The following is a 15,659-nucleotide window of genomic DNA, read 5'->3' as shown; positions in this document are numbered from 1 at the left end:
CATTTTTTCCTAATGTTGGTGCTACTGCGCGATTTTGACATTTCGGACGTTCACCATTCGAACGCCATCTTCGCTTAAAAACCTGGATTTCAATAAAAAAGTTGTTAGAAAATGCATAATACATTGTACATAGTACATTGACAAAAAAAATGCGAAAAAAATTTCGGTCCTGTACAATGAAAATTCATTAAAATTGAAAATATTTTTAAACGATATTAAACATGTTGAAAATGATTCTAAACGCAGGGAAATGCGTTTTCAATTGTATCCAGCTAACAGCACTAAAAATTTCGCTGAATTTTTTGGAGTAATTTGAAATTAAAAATTATCCCTGAATTTTAGGGCACATTATGACAAAAACTTTGAAAAATATTTGCAGCAGCCTTAAATAAAATCATAAATATAAAATTGAGAAATTTAAAGATGTAAAAATTCTTGAAGGCCACCATCTTACATTATAGAAAATCAAATAACTTTAGAGCATTTTTAGAGGCTTTAGATTTTAGGTCACCCAAATGTTGAGAAAAATAAAATTTCGTGATCCGGAGTAAAATTTTGGTTAAATCGAGTACGATCCGTATTAAAAAAAATCAAATTTCGACTATTTTGATTTTTAGAAAAAAATGGTTTTGGGCTAGGTTTTGGGTATTTGTATTCCTAAATTATATTTTTTTAATTTCTTAGTTTGTTTTCTTAAAAACAACAAATTAGAGAATTTTTGCATTTTTGAACTCTAAGATTTTTAAATTCTAGAATTTTTGTATTTTTAAATTTGAAAGTTTTCATTGTTTTAAATGTTTGGATGTATGAATTACTAAATTAAGCAAACCTGATTTTTTTTATTTTCAGTTTTGAATTATTTATTTTATACATTTTTAATGTTCGAATTTGTATGTTTTTGATTTATATATTTTTTTTAAATATTTTTAAAATCATAAATTTCAGGATTTTTCTGCAAGAAAACAAGATTACTATTATGAATTTTCCAAACAAAAGTAGTTCATTCTGTCCGTTTCTCTTAATTTTCGGCATTTCGAGATTCTGCGTTTTGAGATGCGGCCTTATGAGTCAATTTGGATTTTAAACGAGGTTGACTTTATTATAAAAAAGTCATTACACACTCAAACCCCGATGCTTTTGACGGAATTTGGCGTCCAGAACGCACAGCGGATTACCGCGAATCGGACCGGAATCGAGGAAAGAAAGAACACGCGTTTTATTTCTACGAACGAACTTTTATTTAGCGAGCAAACACAACTTGCAACCGCACGCGTCGACTGGTTTGGCGGGAATGAGCTGTCACAACCACCAAGGCTCGACTAGGAAGGTGTAAAGAAGGTGAACTCTGCACATTTCAACCGCTTTGACACCAACTGTTGTCAAACGAACGGGGTCACTTTTTAGTTTGACACCTTGACACCCCATTACACTGAGATCACACACACATTGTTTGGATAGTCTGCGTGAGCACCGTGTAAAAAGTGATAGTTCGTCACTTTTTAGCAGTGTTGCGAATGAGCGAGCGCTCACGGAAGGAGTGCTCGCTCCAGCTGGAGCGTGAGTTTTTATCAGGTAGCTCGTGCTCGCTCACGCTCACCGGAGCGTTTTGCGCTCACGTGAGCTGGTGAGCCAAAGTAGGTAGTTGTTTTTCCCTGTTGAAGCATCTGCCTGTTTGAAACGAAGTTTCTAGAACTATCTCAGCACAGGCAGCAAAAACAAACAAAAAAGTGGTCAAACAAACAAAAGTAAGCAATGAAATGGATTTAGTCGGCGAACCGAAATATACGTTCTATTTTAAATTCGAATTAGCCAAGGGGTAGAATGATTCACTCTTGAGTGAGCTAACAAAGAGCTAACTAAATCTTAATGTAAAATAATTAATTGACAAATTATTTTTATTTTAAGCTTTTAGAATCTGGCCTCGAAGCGATTTTAAAATCACCAAAAAAAAGCAAAAAAAATAAAATTTGTGTTAATGGACCTTTACAAAAAATCAGCATTAAGATTTGTTTAAGTTATAATCATCCCTCATATTCGGAACATTTTAGATAATGTCCATATTCAAAAAATCATTTATTGAATCTGTAATTGAATATTTTCAAAGGCTTGGTGACGGAAATGTTCAATATAATTTACTTGGGAGAATAGGAGCCACCCTTTAAGTACGGTATGCTGATCGGAAGGAACGCGGTCAAGAAATGTTGCGTGTTCTTTTCGTGACCCCCCCAAGAAAAGTTGACAGCTCGTTTGACAGTTCGGTATGAGCGCGATTGACGGTGTGCGCGATTGAGGTTCTTTCGAGGAAAAAATAAAAAGATTAAAAATATTCAAAACTTAAAATTAAATAGATTAAAAATGTTTATTCAAAAACTTTTAACAACAATTATAAACAAAATTAAGAAATCAATAAATAAAAGAAAATTTAGAAATTCTTATATTCTAAAACAAGAAAAACTGAAATAAAAAAAATGTAATTATGAATTAAGGAAATTAAAAAACTATGAAATTATGAAATAAGGAAATTAATATGTTAGGAAATTAGGAAACCAGGGAATTAGGAAATTTGGAAATTATGATAATAGCAAATTAGTAAAATAAAGAAAATAAGAAAATTATGAAATTATGAAACAAGGAAATTAAGAAATTAGAAAATTAATATATAAGGAAATTAGAATATTAGGAAGTTAGGAAATTAGGAAATGAGGAAATTAGGAAATTAGGAAGTTAGGAAATTAGGAAATTAGGAAATAAGGCAATAAAGAAATTTTTAAAATTAGGAAACTAGGAAATTAGGAAGTAAGGAAATTGGGAAATTAGGATATCAGGAAACTAGGAAATTAGGAAGTTAGGATATTAGGAAAATGAGAAATTAGGAAATTAGGAAACTAGGAAATTAGGAGTTTAGGAAGTTAGGAAGTTAAGAAATTATGAAATTATATTGGGAAATTAGGAAGCTAGGAAATTAGGAAATTATGAAATAAGGAAAATAGGAAATTCAGAAATTAGAAAATCGTGCAATAAGGAAAATAATATGTTAGGAAATAAGGAAGTTAGGAAATAAGAAAATTAGGAAGTTAGGAAGTTAGGAAATTAAATTATGAAATTAGAATATTAGGAAGTGTGGAAGTTAGGAAGTTTGGAAATTGGGAAATTAGGATATCAGGAAACTAGGAAATTAAATTCTTAAATTCTTAAATTCTTATATTCTTAAATTCTTAAATTCTTAAATTCTTAAATTCTTAAATTCTTAAATTCTTAAATTCTTAAATTCTTAAATTCTTAAATTCTTAAATTCTTAAATTCTTAAATTCTTAAATTCTTAAATTCTTAAATTCTTAAATTCTTAAATTCTTAAATTCTTAAATTCTTAAATTCTTAAATTCTTAAATTCTTAAATTCTTAAATTCTTAAATTCTTAAATTCTTAAATTCTTAAATTCTTAAATTCTTAAATTCTTAAATTCTTAAATTCTTAAATTCTTAAATTCTTAAATTCTTAAATTCTTAAATTTTAAATTCTTAAATTCTTAAATTCTTAAATTCTTAAATTTTAAATTCTTAAATTCTTAAATTCTTAAATTCTTAAATTCTTAAATTCTTAAATTCTTAAATTCTTAAATTCTTAAATTCTTAAATTTTAAATTCTTAAATTCTTAAATTCTTAAATTCTTAAATTCTTAAATTCTTAAATTCTTAAATTCTTAAATTCTTAAATTCTTAAATTCTTAAATTCTTAAATTCTTAAATTCTTAAATTCTTAAATTCTTAAATTCTTAAATTCTTAAATTCTTAAATTCTTAAATTCTTAAATTCTTAAATTCTTAAATTCTTAAATTCTTAAATTCTTAAATTCTTAAATTCTTAAATTCTTAAATTCTTAAATTCTTAAATTCTTAAATTCTTAAATTCTTAAATTCTTAAATTCTTAAATTCTTAAATTCTTAAATTATTAAATTCTTAAATTCTTAAATTCTTAAATTCTTAAATTCTTAAATTCTTAAATTCTTAAATTCTTAAATTCTTAAATTCTTAAATTATTAAATTCTTAAATTCTTAAATTCTTAAATTCTTAAATTCTTAAATTCTTAAATTCTTAAATTCTTAAATTCTTAAATTCTTAAATTCTTAAATTCTTAAATTCTTAAATTCTTAAATGCTTAAATTCTCAAATTCTCAAATTCTTAAATTCTTAAATTCTTAAATTCTTCAATTCTTAAATTCTTAAATTCTTAAATTCCTAAATTCTTTAATTCTTTAATTCTTTAATTCTTAAATTTTGAAATTCTTAAATTCTTAATTTTTTTTTAAATTTCTTGATTCTTAATTTTTTTTGAATTTCTTTATTCTTAAATTTTCATTCTAGATTTTTTAATTTTGGAAGAAAAAGAGTGTTTGATTTTTATAATTTCGAGGTTTTCGTAAATTTGTATTTACGAATTTCTATATTTCCGATTTTTTAAACTTTTGGAATTTCGACTCGTACATTCGTTTCGAATTTTAACATTTTTGATCGATTGAATTTATAAAAACGTTAAAAATTAAAATTATTATTCAATTCTGCATATTTTTAATTTTCCAAATTTCTGATTTTTGTTGAAATTTTCTTTATTATTTAAAAAAAATGTTATTTGAAATTTCTGGAATGTTTGTTATTTTTCATATTTTTGAATTTGTTGTTTGGTTGGATTTCAAAATTTCAGATTATTATTGTATTTTCAGTAAGAACATAGATATTTGTATGATTATTGTCAAGTTTAATTTCACTTTGATTTACTTCATTTTGGTCCCGCGAGTGTGGGTAAATCGGACTTAAATTCAGAGGTAGCTGGTTGGTACTAGCAATAAATTGTTGGTGACACGATGGCCGACATTTATAAAGACAACTTCTTTTTTTACTCCATTTCTACCAAAAAACTAAATCTCTCCTTTTAGTTTCAATATTCTGCTTTTTGAGATTCGGCGGGAATTTTAAATATTATTATATTCAATTCAAAATTATTAAAACGTTTGTAATTATCAGTCGCATTCGAAAAGAAAAATTACAATTCATTGATTTTTTCATCAAAACATATTACAAACAAGCACCGCGCGAAGAAACGTCAAACGCAATCTTTCCGTTTCTGTTACTTTTCAGCTGCGTACCGCTTAAGAAAAATCTTTTCGTGACCCTTTCCTTGACCGTTTCTTGGGCGTTTTTTTGTATGGAGTTTTGCGTTCCTTCCCATCTGCGTATCAGCCTTTATGTGGTAAAACAAAACAATGACAATTTATATTATTTCATTCAAATGGGATATTTCAAACACTAGCAATTAGGAGTTTTTTTTTTTGTAAAAAAAGAACTGTTTCAACAATTTTCTAGAATGAGAAAGAGAAAGAATAACTTTGTAAAAAATGATCAGCCGTTTCCAAGCACTGAACGATTTATTAAACGGAATGACTTTTTTTTAATGGTTGCTCATTCTGACCCGCACGCTGGAATGGTAGTCAACAAACTGTTTAGGTACATAAAACAGTTTAATGTTATATTTTAATCAACCAAGCACATAAAATTGAATCGAGCTCACCACAGCATAAATCTTCTTGAATTAATTCATTGTTTTGTAAGTTTTAAAAAGGTTTTCAGTCATTTTTGTTTATGCGCTCATACCCTTCCCCCAGCAATTGTCTCTGCTTACCTTAACTATTATTAAGATAAAGCCGATTCATTCGAAAATATTTATATTTTTAACTCTGACTGTAGGTCTCCAATATGATTTGGCCTTTGCGAATCCAATTTATTATTCAAAAACATAGTTAATGAAAATAAGCTATTCCAATCAATATATAAAAAAATGTTCCTAAGTTATGTTTCCACTGACGCCTTAAGCAAAAAAACTAACTAGGATTGAAAAACAAAAACTTTCTCAAACACGAAAAACGATTCGATTCGCTATACTTACAAAATGAGCGCTCCGTGAGCGAAAAATGAGCGCGAGCGCGAGCGTGGGGCAAACGCGAGCTGAAAAAATCGGAGCAAACGTGAGCTAGCTCGCGCAGCGCTCCTCCTCACGAATGAGCGAAAAGTGAGCGCTCACGAGCGCGTGAGCGCGTGAGGATCGCAACACTGCTTTTTAGTTTGACTTTGACCAACCAACGGGGTACAAACTTAAAAAAGTGTCAAACGAAAAAGTGACTAACCACCGGGGGTTGAGTGTAGCTGTTGGCCACCATTGCAGGTACTAACCACTACATAGTGTCTTCCTTTTACAAGGACTTCGCCGCCCTGGGCTCCTAAGAGTACAAGAGTACGGGGCGAAAGTGACGAATAACCACGCGAATAACCGTATTGATTTTTATCAATTTATTTGCAAAATAAACTACTAAAGTTGGGATTATTAAGCACACATCGGGCCGATGGGTCTCATGGCGCAGGGGTAGCGGCTTCGGCTGCCGATCCCGATGATGCTATGAGATGCGGGTTCGATTCCCGCCTTATCCACTGAGCTTCTATCGGATGGTGAAGTAAAACGTCGGTCCCGGTTTCTCCTGTCTCGTCAGAGGCGCTGGAGCAGAAATCCCACGTTAGAGGAAGGCCATGCCCCGGGGGGCGTAGTGCCAATAGTTTCGTTTTTCGGGCCGATGACCTCATTTAAAGTTGTACTTTTATCACATGAAACGTTTACCTTAACTACTGCGTAATTTGACTTTTACTACAGTGATTCTTATAACAAAAATTGAATAATTGAATAAATTATTAAAAAAGAATTATTTTTGTTTTCACGGTGCGCAGATTGCGCGCGTTATCAATCTCAATCACCCAAGATGGCGGTCTTTAGCATCCCCCTGGTTCTTCCCGAGCTTCTTACAAGCCTTGACATGGACACGGTCGTCTTCCAGGACTTGCATACGTAGCATAGCATAACGGGGTGCTTTATTTAGTGCTGGATGGTTAATTGGGTCCTAAAATGAAGCTTAGATTTCTGATATTATTGTTTACAGCGATAAAGCTTATTTTTTGAGAACAATGACCCTTTGTTCGACCACAAAGAGTTTAAAATGGATTTTTATTTCAATTTTGAAAAACTTATCTCGCGGTCCTTCTTGACAGAAAAGCTCCTACTTGACAGCTCGTTCCAAGGGGACCATAGTTGATCCATCGAAAAAATGTGGTCTTGTCAAAAAAAAAATTGCGTTAAAATGAAAAAAAAGTGATCAGAAATGGTTTTTAATCGTGTTTTTTACCGTTGTACATAAAAATTGACATAGGGCTTTAGTACCCAATTGGGCGTTTAAAAAACTTTAGTTAAGTATCGTCTAAGTGTTACGTCTTCAAATCTGTGACTTGTTCAGCCGCGTTAACACCCCACCACTCCTTCATCTGTCAAAGCTGTCAAATCGCCCACACCTGAACCTAGTGGCGAAAACAAAATTCCACCCAACCTCGATCTCCCCTACACAAACCTTGTCAGCGATTCCAAAAGAAAGAAGCAGATTCTTGCTTGAGTCTGCAAACCGAACGCCAGCCGAGAGGACGTCGTCGCTCGTCGTTTCGATTCCGTGAAGAGTTTCAAAGTAGAGTTTTTTTTTCGGTGTAACTTTTTTCTATTCCCCCCACATCCCCAATCCGGAACGGTTCCGTCGGGGTTTGTACGGGTTCCGGGGACACGAGCGGAGTGCTTCGGGGAGTGGGAGTTCCGGATCGGTTGTTTTTTTGTCGCGCGACGGTGAAAAATCTGGTTCTTGAAACCGGGAGGAGTTGGGGGAAGTGATTTTTTTGTTGGCTGGCGTCTGGCCAGGTTTGTTCCGGCGTTTCCGGGACCTGCCACGGTTGCGGTCGAAGGAGGCTGTGTGGAGTTTTTCGTGGAGAAGGGGGGTGGCACTAGAAGCTCTGAAGATTGGGTGTTTGATACTGGTCCAAGAGTGCCGAGAGTTGCTGGTCTTGAAGGAGGGAGGAGGAGGAAACAAGAAAACGAAGAATTTCATGTTTTAGCTGTGTCTGTGTTTGTGTATCGGTGCGTTTGTGTCTGTGTACGTGTGTGTGTTCCGCACCCAAAAGTCAAAGGGAGAAGCCAAGAAGAAGGAAAGAAAAAAAAGTTTCTAAATTTAATTAAAGGAAGTGAAGATTGTGGCGTACAGCAAGCACCCTGTAGGAAGAAAGTGCTGGGGCGTTTTGGGGGCCAGAACCTGAGCAAGAGAGATTTGCGCTGGCAGTGAAAAATTTGTGACGGCCTTGCCGGGGAAACATGGCCGCCGGTGGCCACAACCATTGAACCCCAAAGCGGAGAAGAGAACGTCTACGTCTGCGGAGACGACCGAGAGTCGAGAGATCCGGAACCGCACAGAGAGAGAGAGGAGAGCGGTGATCGTCGGGCGGAACAACCCGCGCCGGGGGCGGGCATGCTGACGGGTCACTTCCGGCGTTGACCAGGGACACGAACGACACCGTGAAATGGGAGCCCAGCAGGTGAAGGAACGCTCGGGCGCCGGAGCAGGAACCATCGGAACGGGAGGAGGAAGTATCGGTGGGCTGAGCGGAGGAGGCGGAGGAGGGACGGTTTCGGCGCTCGGAGCCGGCAGCTCGATTCGGTCCAGCAGGAATAAACCGCGCGTGCCGAAGGATTCGCGCATCCTCGGGTCGAACATCTTCACGGAGCATAGTGGTGAGTTATTGTTGTTGTTTTCGTTTTTATCAGACGGAGAGTGATAATTGGAAACCAATGTTTTCAATATGGTATGATCGTTGAATTGGTGATACGGAGATAGATAAGATAATCTGGTTGGTGATAGCAGGTTACAGGCAATTAAAAATCTGAAAAGATGCATACCTCGGGTTAGTTTTCAAAACGTCGTAAGAGCCAAACCCCTCAAGTGGGGGAAAACCGATGAACAAGTTTTCCATCATTATTTAAATTCTTATTTATATGTAAGTGGGTTTCAAGGGCATATTTTTAGTCAAAATCGTTGCTTTGACTATAAGCTATGGTTGTCATATCAAGTGAATTAAAATTTTTAACAATTAACGTGTGTTTTAGCCTTGTTTTACCACACCAGGTTGATTCGACCTTTTACATGAGCAAATTGTTTCATACGTCCCTGTACTTGGGACTTTTTTTGAGTAAGAATGACAATACGACCATTGGCAAAATTTATTTATTTTATGACTAAACCACATTTAAATCAAACATTATTATTTTGAACATCGTTTCAACACCCCCCGCAAAGAGGGCAGTCGATGTTTTGTGTTTTTGGAGGAGATTGGGAGAAAACATCGCAGGGGAGAAAGGACCAACTGACAGATTTTACTCTCCCACTCTCGCGTTGGCTCATACGCTAGCTGAGAGCGCGAACAAAATGACGAATTACCACTGATTTGTTTATCTTTTCTTCAGTGGTCTATAGGACCTTGAAGAACTCGGGGTTCCTGGAGTTTTGAGAGGGCGTTTATGCGTGATAAGATGGATGCGGTAATTATCGCTTGTTCCTGAACAGATTATGCAACTTGATTTTGTGTTGGTTTAGGCTGCCACACAAAATGATGATTTTGGGGGAAGCTAGCCGTCTCTTTTGGAATAAATGACTGAAACTGGGTTTTGCTGGCTGGCAAATTGGAAAATATTCTTCGCGCATCCTTTAAGTCATATAATCAGCGCAATGTTTTTAACGGGATAACAAATATTCATCTTTTTTCGTAAAAACTCATGTGCGCATAATCATAAAGCAATTAAAACTGAACTTACGTCCTTTTTCTGTGAGCGTAAGTACATTTTTGAAATTATCAGTACTTACGACCTTGCATCACCAAAGACGAATGTAACTTCTCCGTATGAAAAGCACATTCGACCTTTTATATGTGGGCGATATTTTTGTTTAAATTTATTTTTTTGGAAATTCTGCTCGAGTAGATCATTAGTAGTGCGTTAGAAGAGTGCAACCGTGCCAAAAACTCAATTTTGGACAACTGGCGCTTACGACCTTTTGAAAACTAACCCGAACAAACGTTATAAATTGTTACTGGATCATCACATAACAAAGTTGTGCGGGAATTTTGCAACTTTTTTTATTTTGTTTGAACAATTTGAATTATTTGTTTAATTTTACGCAAAGAAGACTATAAACTTGGTCCGGTAGATCAAGTGCTAATGATTCTTTAAAAGTTGGTCTTAACCCGAATTCTTGAAATAATGGTATTTGTTGCCTTTCTGTCAGAGAAAAGGTTTAAAATCACTCGACCACAACTTATTTGTTAATCCTTCACTTATTCATAAGGACGCAAAATTTAAAACTGGACAAATTTCAGCGCGAAATAAAATTTTCACACTGCTTCCAATTCGGGCTAAACGATGATTTACCGTTTTTGGTCTCATTCGATCCTATTTGAATCTTATACAAAATTATTAAATAAAAGAAATTCCAATGTGTTGTTAATCAGTACATTCCTACTCGTTTATGGTCCTTATTGGCGCCAACCAAGCTTTTGCAAGCCTTATCGGTTTGGGTCTTATTGAAAACGATATTTTAAGGAAATATTTACTTATAAGTTATTTCATAAAATTTATATTGTCTTATATCCGGAACTATCTCAACATGACTTTTATTCAAGATTTTACATCCCATTATTTATTTTCAGAAAGATATTCAAAAGATCTATAAAAAAGATAAAAAATTGTATTGAAGATTCAGAAAAATTATGTTATAAAATGTATAGCAAATGTTCGATTAAAACTTACCTTACCTTTATTTTACGTAGAATTTCCTACAAAATTTAGCTGCCGATTATTTTTCAATGCTCTCTATTTAGATTGTATTTTTGAACAACTTTTCTGCCCACAATAATAAATTTGTTCCATGTGCATTTTAAACTTATAAAAAAACGCGTTGATTTTTTTTCAACCCGTCATAAACGCAAAATTTTATAAAATTCCATGCAATCGACATTTTTGCAATCATCGTCCCAAAATTTTATTTTCGAATCTACAGATCAAAGGGTTGACTCTGTTTGGGTTTCTCAGAACGTTTTAAGTTCAGTTTTCAGTTACAACTTTTCGAAAGAGCGATACCCTCAGATGTAAACAAACAAAGTTTCATCAGTTTTGCATAAAACCTACCAAGGTCTTCTGTGTGGCCCGCGGGCTGGACTTCAACTTGTTAAATCCGACCCATTTAGGATTCCTCGTATCAGGTTGACTAAATGATGAATAAGTTTGCTTTCATAAAGAAAAAATATAAAAAAATATAAATTTATTCAAAAAATATGAAACCAAATTAAATTTTAATACCTAAAATATTTTGAAGGGTTTGAGAAGTCTTAAATATGCGTTATCACATTTTCAATGATGGTTTATAATACGTTAATAGTATAACGAATTAAATGAAGTAAATATAATTAAAAACTCTCATGTTCTTCGTTAAAACATAGGGGAAATAAACCCATTTTAAGCCTAATAAGCGGTCTTGTTTGAATGATGCTGGATAATCTGGAATGTTCCTTGAAATTCAGTAAAACCAAGTACACCAACGAGTAGAGCAACTTTTTGTGAACATTTCTGTTTATTTTAACTTTTATTAAAAGTTATGCTATTCCTTTTACAAGCATTTTAAAAAAATATTTCAAAAACTCATTCTAATCATTCGTGTTCATTGGGCCACGCCCATTTTTGTATTTTCAGCTTAGTTCTTTTTTTCTTCCAACGCTCGTTTGGGTCTGCTTCGTGCTGCCAAAATTGATGAAATTTTGAGCGAACACTCACGAAAAGTAGCATTTATAGAGAAAGTTTCCTGGCAACACCACAAGCGCTGCTGGTGGTGTTGGTGGCCACCCTTTGTTCTTTATTTGCCTTCGCTTCTCGCTCGGTTTTCTTCAGCCTTCGATTGGAATGGGTGGTCAAAATTGAAACGTCAAAAGACTTAGCGCGTTTGTTTTTTTTTATGGCGCTTGCAAATTATTTACATTTTTCGGGATTATTTTTTAAGTGAGTGACTAACTAATGGGAAAAAGAACATGTTGCCGGTAGTTGGAAGCAATTTTAGATCTTTAAGCGCTTTGAAAACGTTAGCGCAAGTGAAAAGATAATGATGGCGAATTTCGTTAAGCAGTTAAGCTCTCATCTTGCGTGTGGATGTGTGTGTGCCACCAAAATGAGGAGAAATGGTCTCGCAAAATAGGAATTATGATCAAAAGTGCATTAAATTTGACCTTTTTGGCCAGTAAATGGCATAAATTTGCGTGTTTACTTAAGGCGGTGCTGTTGCTGCTAAATTTATAGCCTAAATAGTATTGTTGGAGTTTTAGTCGAGCATTAAACTCTCCGTATAACGAAGATAGATGTTTGATTAGAAAAGGTATATTTCCCCTAGATTCTATCTGTATTAAAAAGTAACTTCTATTTATTTGAAAACATTAGCTTGGAATGTCCTCTATATCATAAAAATTATTCAAAAGTTCTCAGAATCAGGTTAGTTCTGTGGAATCCTTCGGATTGCCTGACAATTTTAAAAATTAAATTCAAATCATGGCCAAATATGAGCACCATAGGTTAAGGGAAAGTATGATAAAACGATGGTCAAAGTTAAAAGCACTGAATGTAAATTATTTATTAAATCACGACAGTACTTCATTTTTAAGACATTATTTCCTTTAAAACAAAAATAATTAAAGAAATAAAACAAATTAAAAATAATCTGATGAATGGCGAATTTAGAGAAAAATACAAAGAAAAATATCTCGAATCAATTTTATTTATCTAGAATCAAAACTATCTATCAAGCAGAAGATACAAATTACAGTCATAAAAAAAAATCTAAATCATAATTAATATTGTCTAGGAAACAAATTAGGATTATTTTGTTTTGATATATATTTATATAAATTTCGCTTCAAAATAAATATTTACACTCAGAAACGTTACTAACTTGTGTAAATTGTTTTTAAATGCAAATTGCCTTTAAAAATAGAACACAATTAAATCGAATTTAAAACAAATATAATAGCACAAATATCGGGGGCCATTTGACAGTCAATTAAAAATGTTATTTCATTAAAATGTAATCAAAAATTACTTAAAATTTTAATAGGAAAATTTCTGGTTCTGAAATTTTGCCGGGTGATCCCAAGTGGTCCAAAGAATTCATCCTCATATTCAAATTGATGCATTTTTTTGTACTTTCTTGTCCTAAAATTCCATAGAAATAATATCGGGTTTACAATGAATGAATTGGATATTCATTTTGAACCAATATTATCACATAAAACTTAATTATACGAAAAAAATTATGTGAAAAAAAATTCACATGAATTTTTCTTTTGTTTCTGTTTCTTTGATTAAAAATAATGAAATGATTGCTGAAAAAAAATCATCATTGGTTTTAAAATGCATTTCACATCTGTCCAGTTGTTTTGCAATCATAAGTTTCCAAAATTTCTAAGTATTGACGAAAATTTTATTTTTGCGAGAAAAAAAAAGTTTTTGCGGTGCTGTACCTCGTAGTTTCATAAAAGTTCAAAATATTTTTAAACGAAACCAAAAATGCTGAATATGATTATGAATGCAGAAAAAGGCATTTTTGATTGCTTTTAGTTGATTAGACCTCTACTTCCATTGAAATTTTCAAGTTTTTTGAAAAAAATATTTTTTTGCCCCCTGATTTTTTGGACCAATTTTGAAGGGGGGGGGGGGGGGGGCGACATAAACTTTAAAAAATATTTGCAACGGCCTAAACGCTGATTTATTGAAGAACAACATCGTTTTCATTGTTTAGCAAAAAAAAAAAATCTATGCTGTAATTTTAAATCGAATTGAAAAATGGTGTGCTTTATAAGATTTTATTCTGACAATGTTTGTTTCAAAATTCATTCAAATTAGTCAAAAAAATATTTGAAGAAAAGCTAAATGTTTCTATCTAAAAAGAGATTACTTTCCAAAAATCTTTAATGTTTGTTAACATAACTTAAAATTAAAAGAATGAAAGTATCGAATTGAATGATTTTTTTTTGCATAGCTAATTTTATTAGACGGATGAGATGAGATTGATGCAGAAGCATATTTTGTCAAAATTTTAAAATTAGAAATCAAAGTTGTGCAAAAGTAAAGTTTTAATAGTTTTTATAAGTGTTTCCCGTGTGGCCCTCAATACTGTGGAATTTTTTAAACTGGGCCGCGAGGTTCAGCTGGATGAGGACCACTGCTCTAGACCAAAGTTTCAGCACTGAAATCGCAAATGTATTACTGATCAGGCGTCTTATCACTGATTATAACGTTTCACAATGATTAAATAGTTTTTTTAAGCACTTTTATCCTTAAATATTTGAAAAATATACACAAAAACAAATGGGCGAAACCTTTTTTTTTTTCTCATAAAATTATTTTTATTAGGTCCTTTTCGGTACTGGGACCTGGTTAGGACCGAGTCGGCTTTTGTAATTACATTTGGCTTAATAATTACAGAGGATCTTGTGTGTAAATGTTAGTGGGAGGGAAGCCGATTACCCGCGGCCTACTCGGGGTTAGTAGGGAAGGAATTGATGTTAAAGACAAGGCGTGGGAAGGGAAGGGGGATTGTGTAGGGGTCTTGCTTGGCTCTGCTGGCCTTTGCGTATTGTCCTCAGCCGCAACTCGGTGTCCAGCTACTGGGGCGTTCTTGCTTTGCTTCCGGTGCAACCAGTGGGCGAAACCTTTGTTTATTTCTGTTTTGTGCCGTAACCTGACGGGAGTTACCTTTGTTTTGGTTGGCGAACCCTGGAGAGCAAAAATTAAGGCACGTTTTTCAAAAGAGGGTAATTTATTTTTCTCCATTTTTAATAGCAAAAATACCAGACATAATTTGAATTGTTATGTATGAAGAAATTAATGCTATTTTCTATTAAACTTTAAACTTTTTTTTTTAATTTTTATCCATTTTTGTGGAAAAAGAATTTGATTAAAGATACAAAATTTGTAATGTTCATTATCTCGAAACGGCAGGTATCGCCCTTTTTGAAAGTTTGTTACTGAACCATACCAAACTTTATGATGTACAACCAAGTTCAACCAACTTATCGGACCTCATACCAGATTGAATGACACCAACTCCACTCTCAACCATCCTCGAACCATCGAAGAAAAGTTGAAGTTTGGTAGCTCCCTCCACCCTCAGTCTCTTAGTCCTCACGCCGAGTCATGTCTGTGCATGCTCCGAACAGGACCCGACCATGACTGATTGTACGCCGGTCGTTCCTCGCATGGGCAAAACTTTTTCATTCACATCTGTGTGGTGCATCATCGCACCAAAGGTACTTGGTGTGTTGCGTTGCGTTTACTCACAGCAGTAACAACAACAACAACAACAACTGTTACTCCTACGAGCAAATAGCAAAACCAATACAAGTAAAACGTGTTGAAGTTGGTGCTAGGACTAACTCTCACATACACACATGCAAACGCTCTGCTGGATGCTGTGGCGCGGAGTACACAATTATCGATTGCGAATGCCTTTTATGCACTTTTTCGAGAATTTTTGGGTGGGGGAGTGACGACAAAAACGGGGATTTTCCCCGGAAAAATAGAAAAATATTTTTCTTTGTTTTGTTCGTTCGCCCCTTTTTAGAAAAAATGCATTGCTTGTGATGCAGCAGCAGTAATACGTACGTAATTTGGGTGTATTTTAAACGAGAAGTCGTAAAATTGACGCTCATCTGGGTTGAAGTGA

At 33.7% G+C, this 15,659-nt stretch overlaps 1 protein-coding gene across 1 annotated transcript in view; it reads left to right on the top strand.

Annotated features, from left to right (window-relative positions):
• Positions 1-7,457: 7,457 nt before the first annotated feature.
• LOC6035483 (tyrosine-protein kinase Abl) overlaps positions 7,458-15,659 on the top strand; it is a 97,969-nt gene continuing 89,767 nt past the window's right edge. The window contains 1 exon segment of the mRNA XM_038259017.1: positions 7,458-8,638. Within this exon segment, the coding sequence (XP_038114945.1) occupies positions 8,428-8,638 (211 nt within the window). The 5' untranslated portion in view covers positions 7,458-8,427.

This window comes from Culex quinquefasciatus, chromosome 3 (genome assembly GCF_015732765.1).
Source record: "Culex quinquefasciatus strain JHB chromosome 3, VPISU_Cqui_1.0_pri_paternal, whole genome shotgun sequence".
Classification (NCBI taxonomy): Eukaryota; Metazoa; Arthropoda; class Insecta; order Diptera; family Culicidae; genus Culex; species Culex quinquefasciatus.
This window is presented reverse-complemented; position numbering and strand designations above follow the sequence as displayed.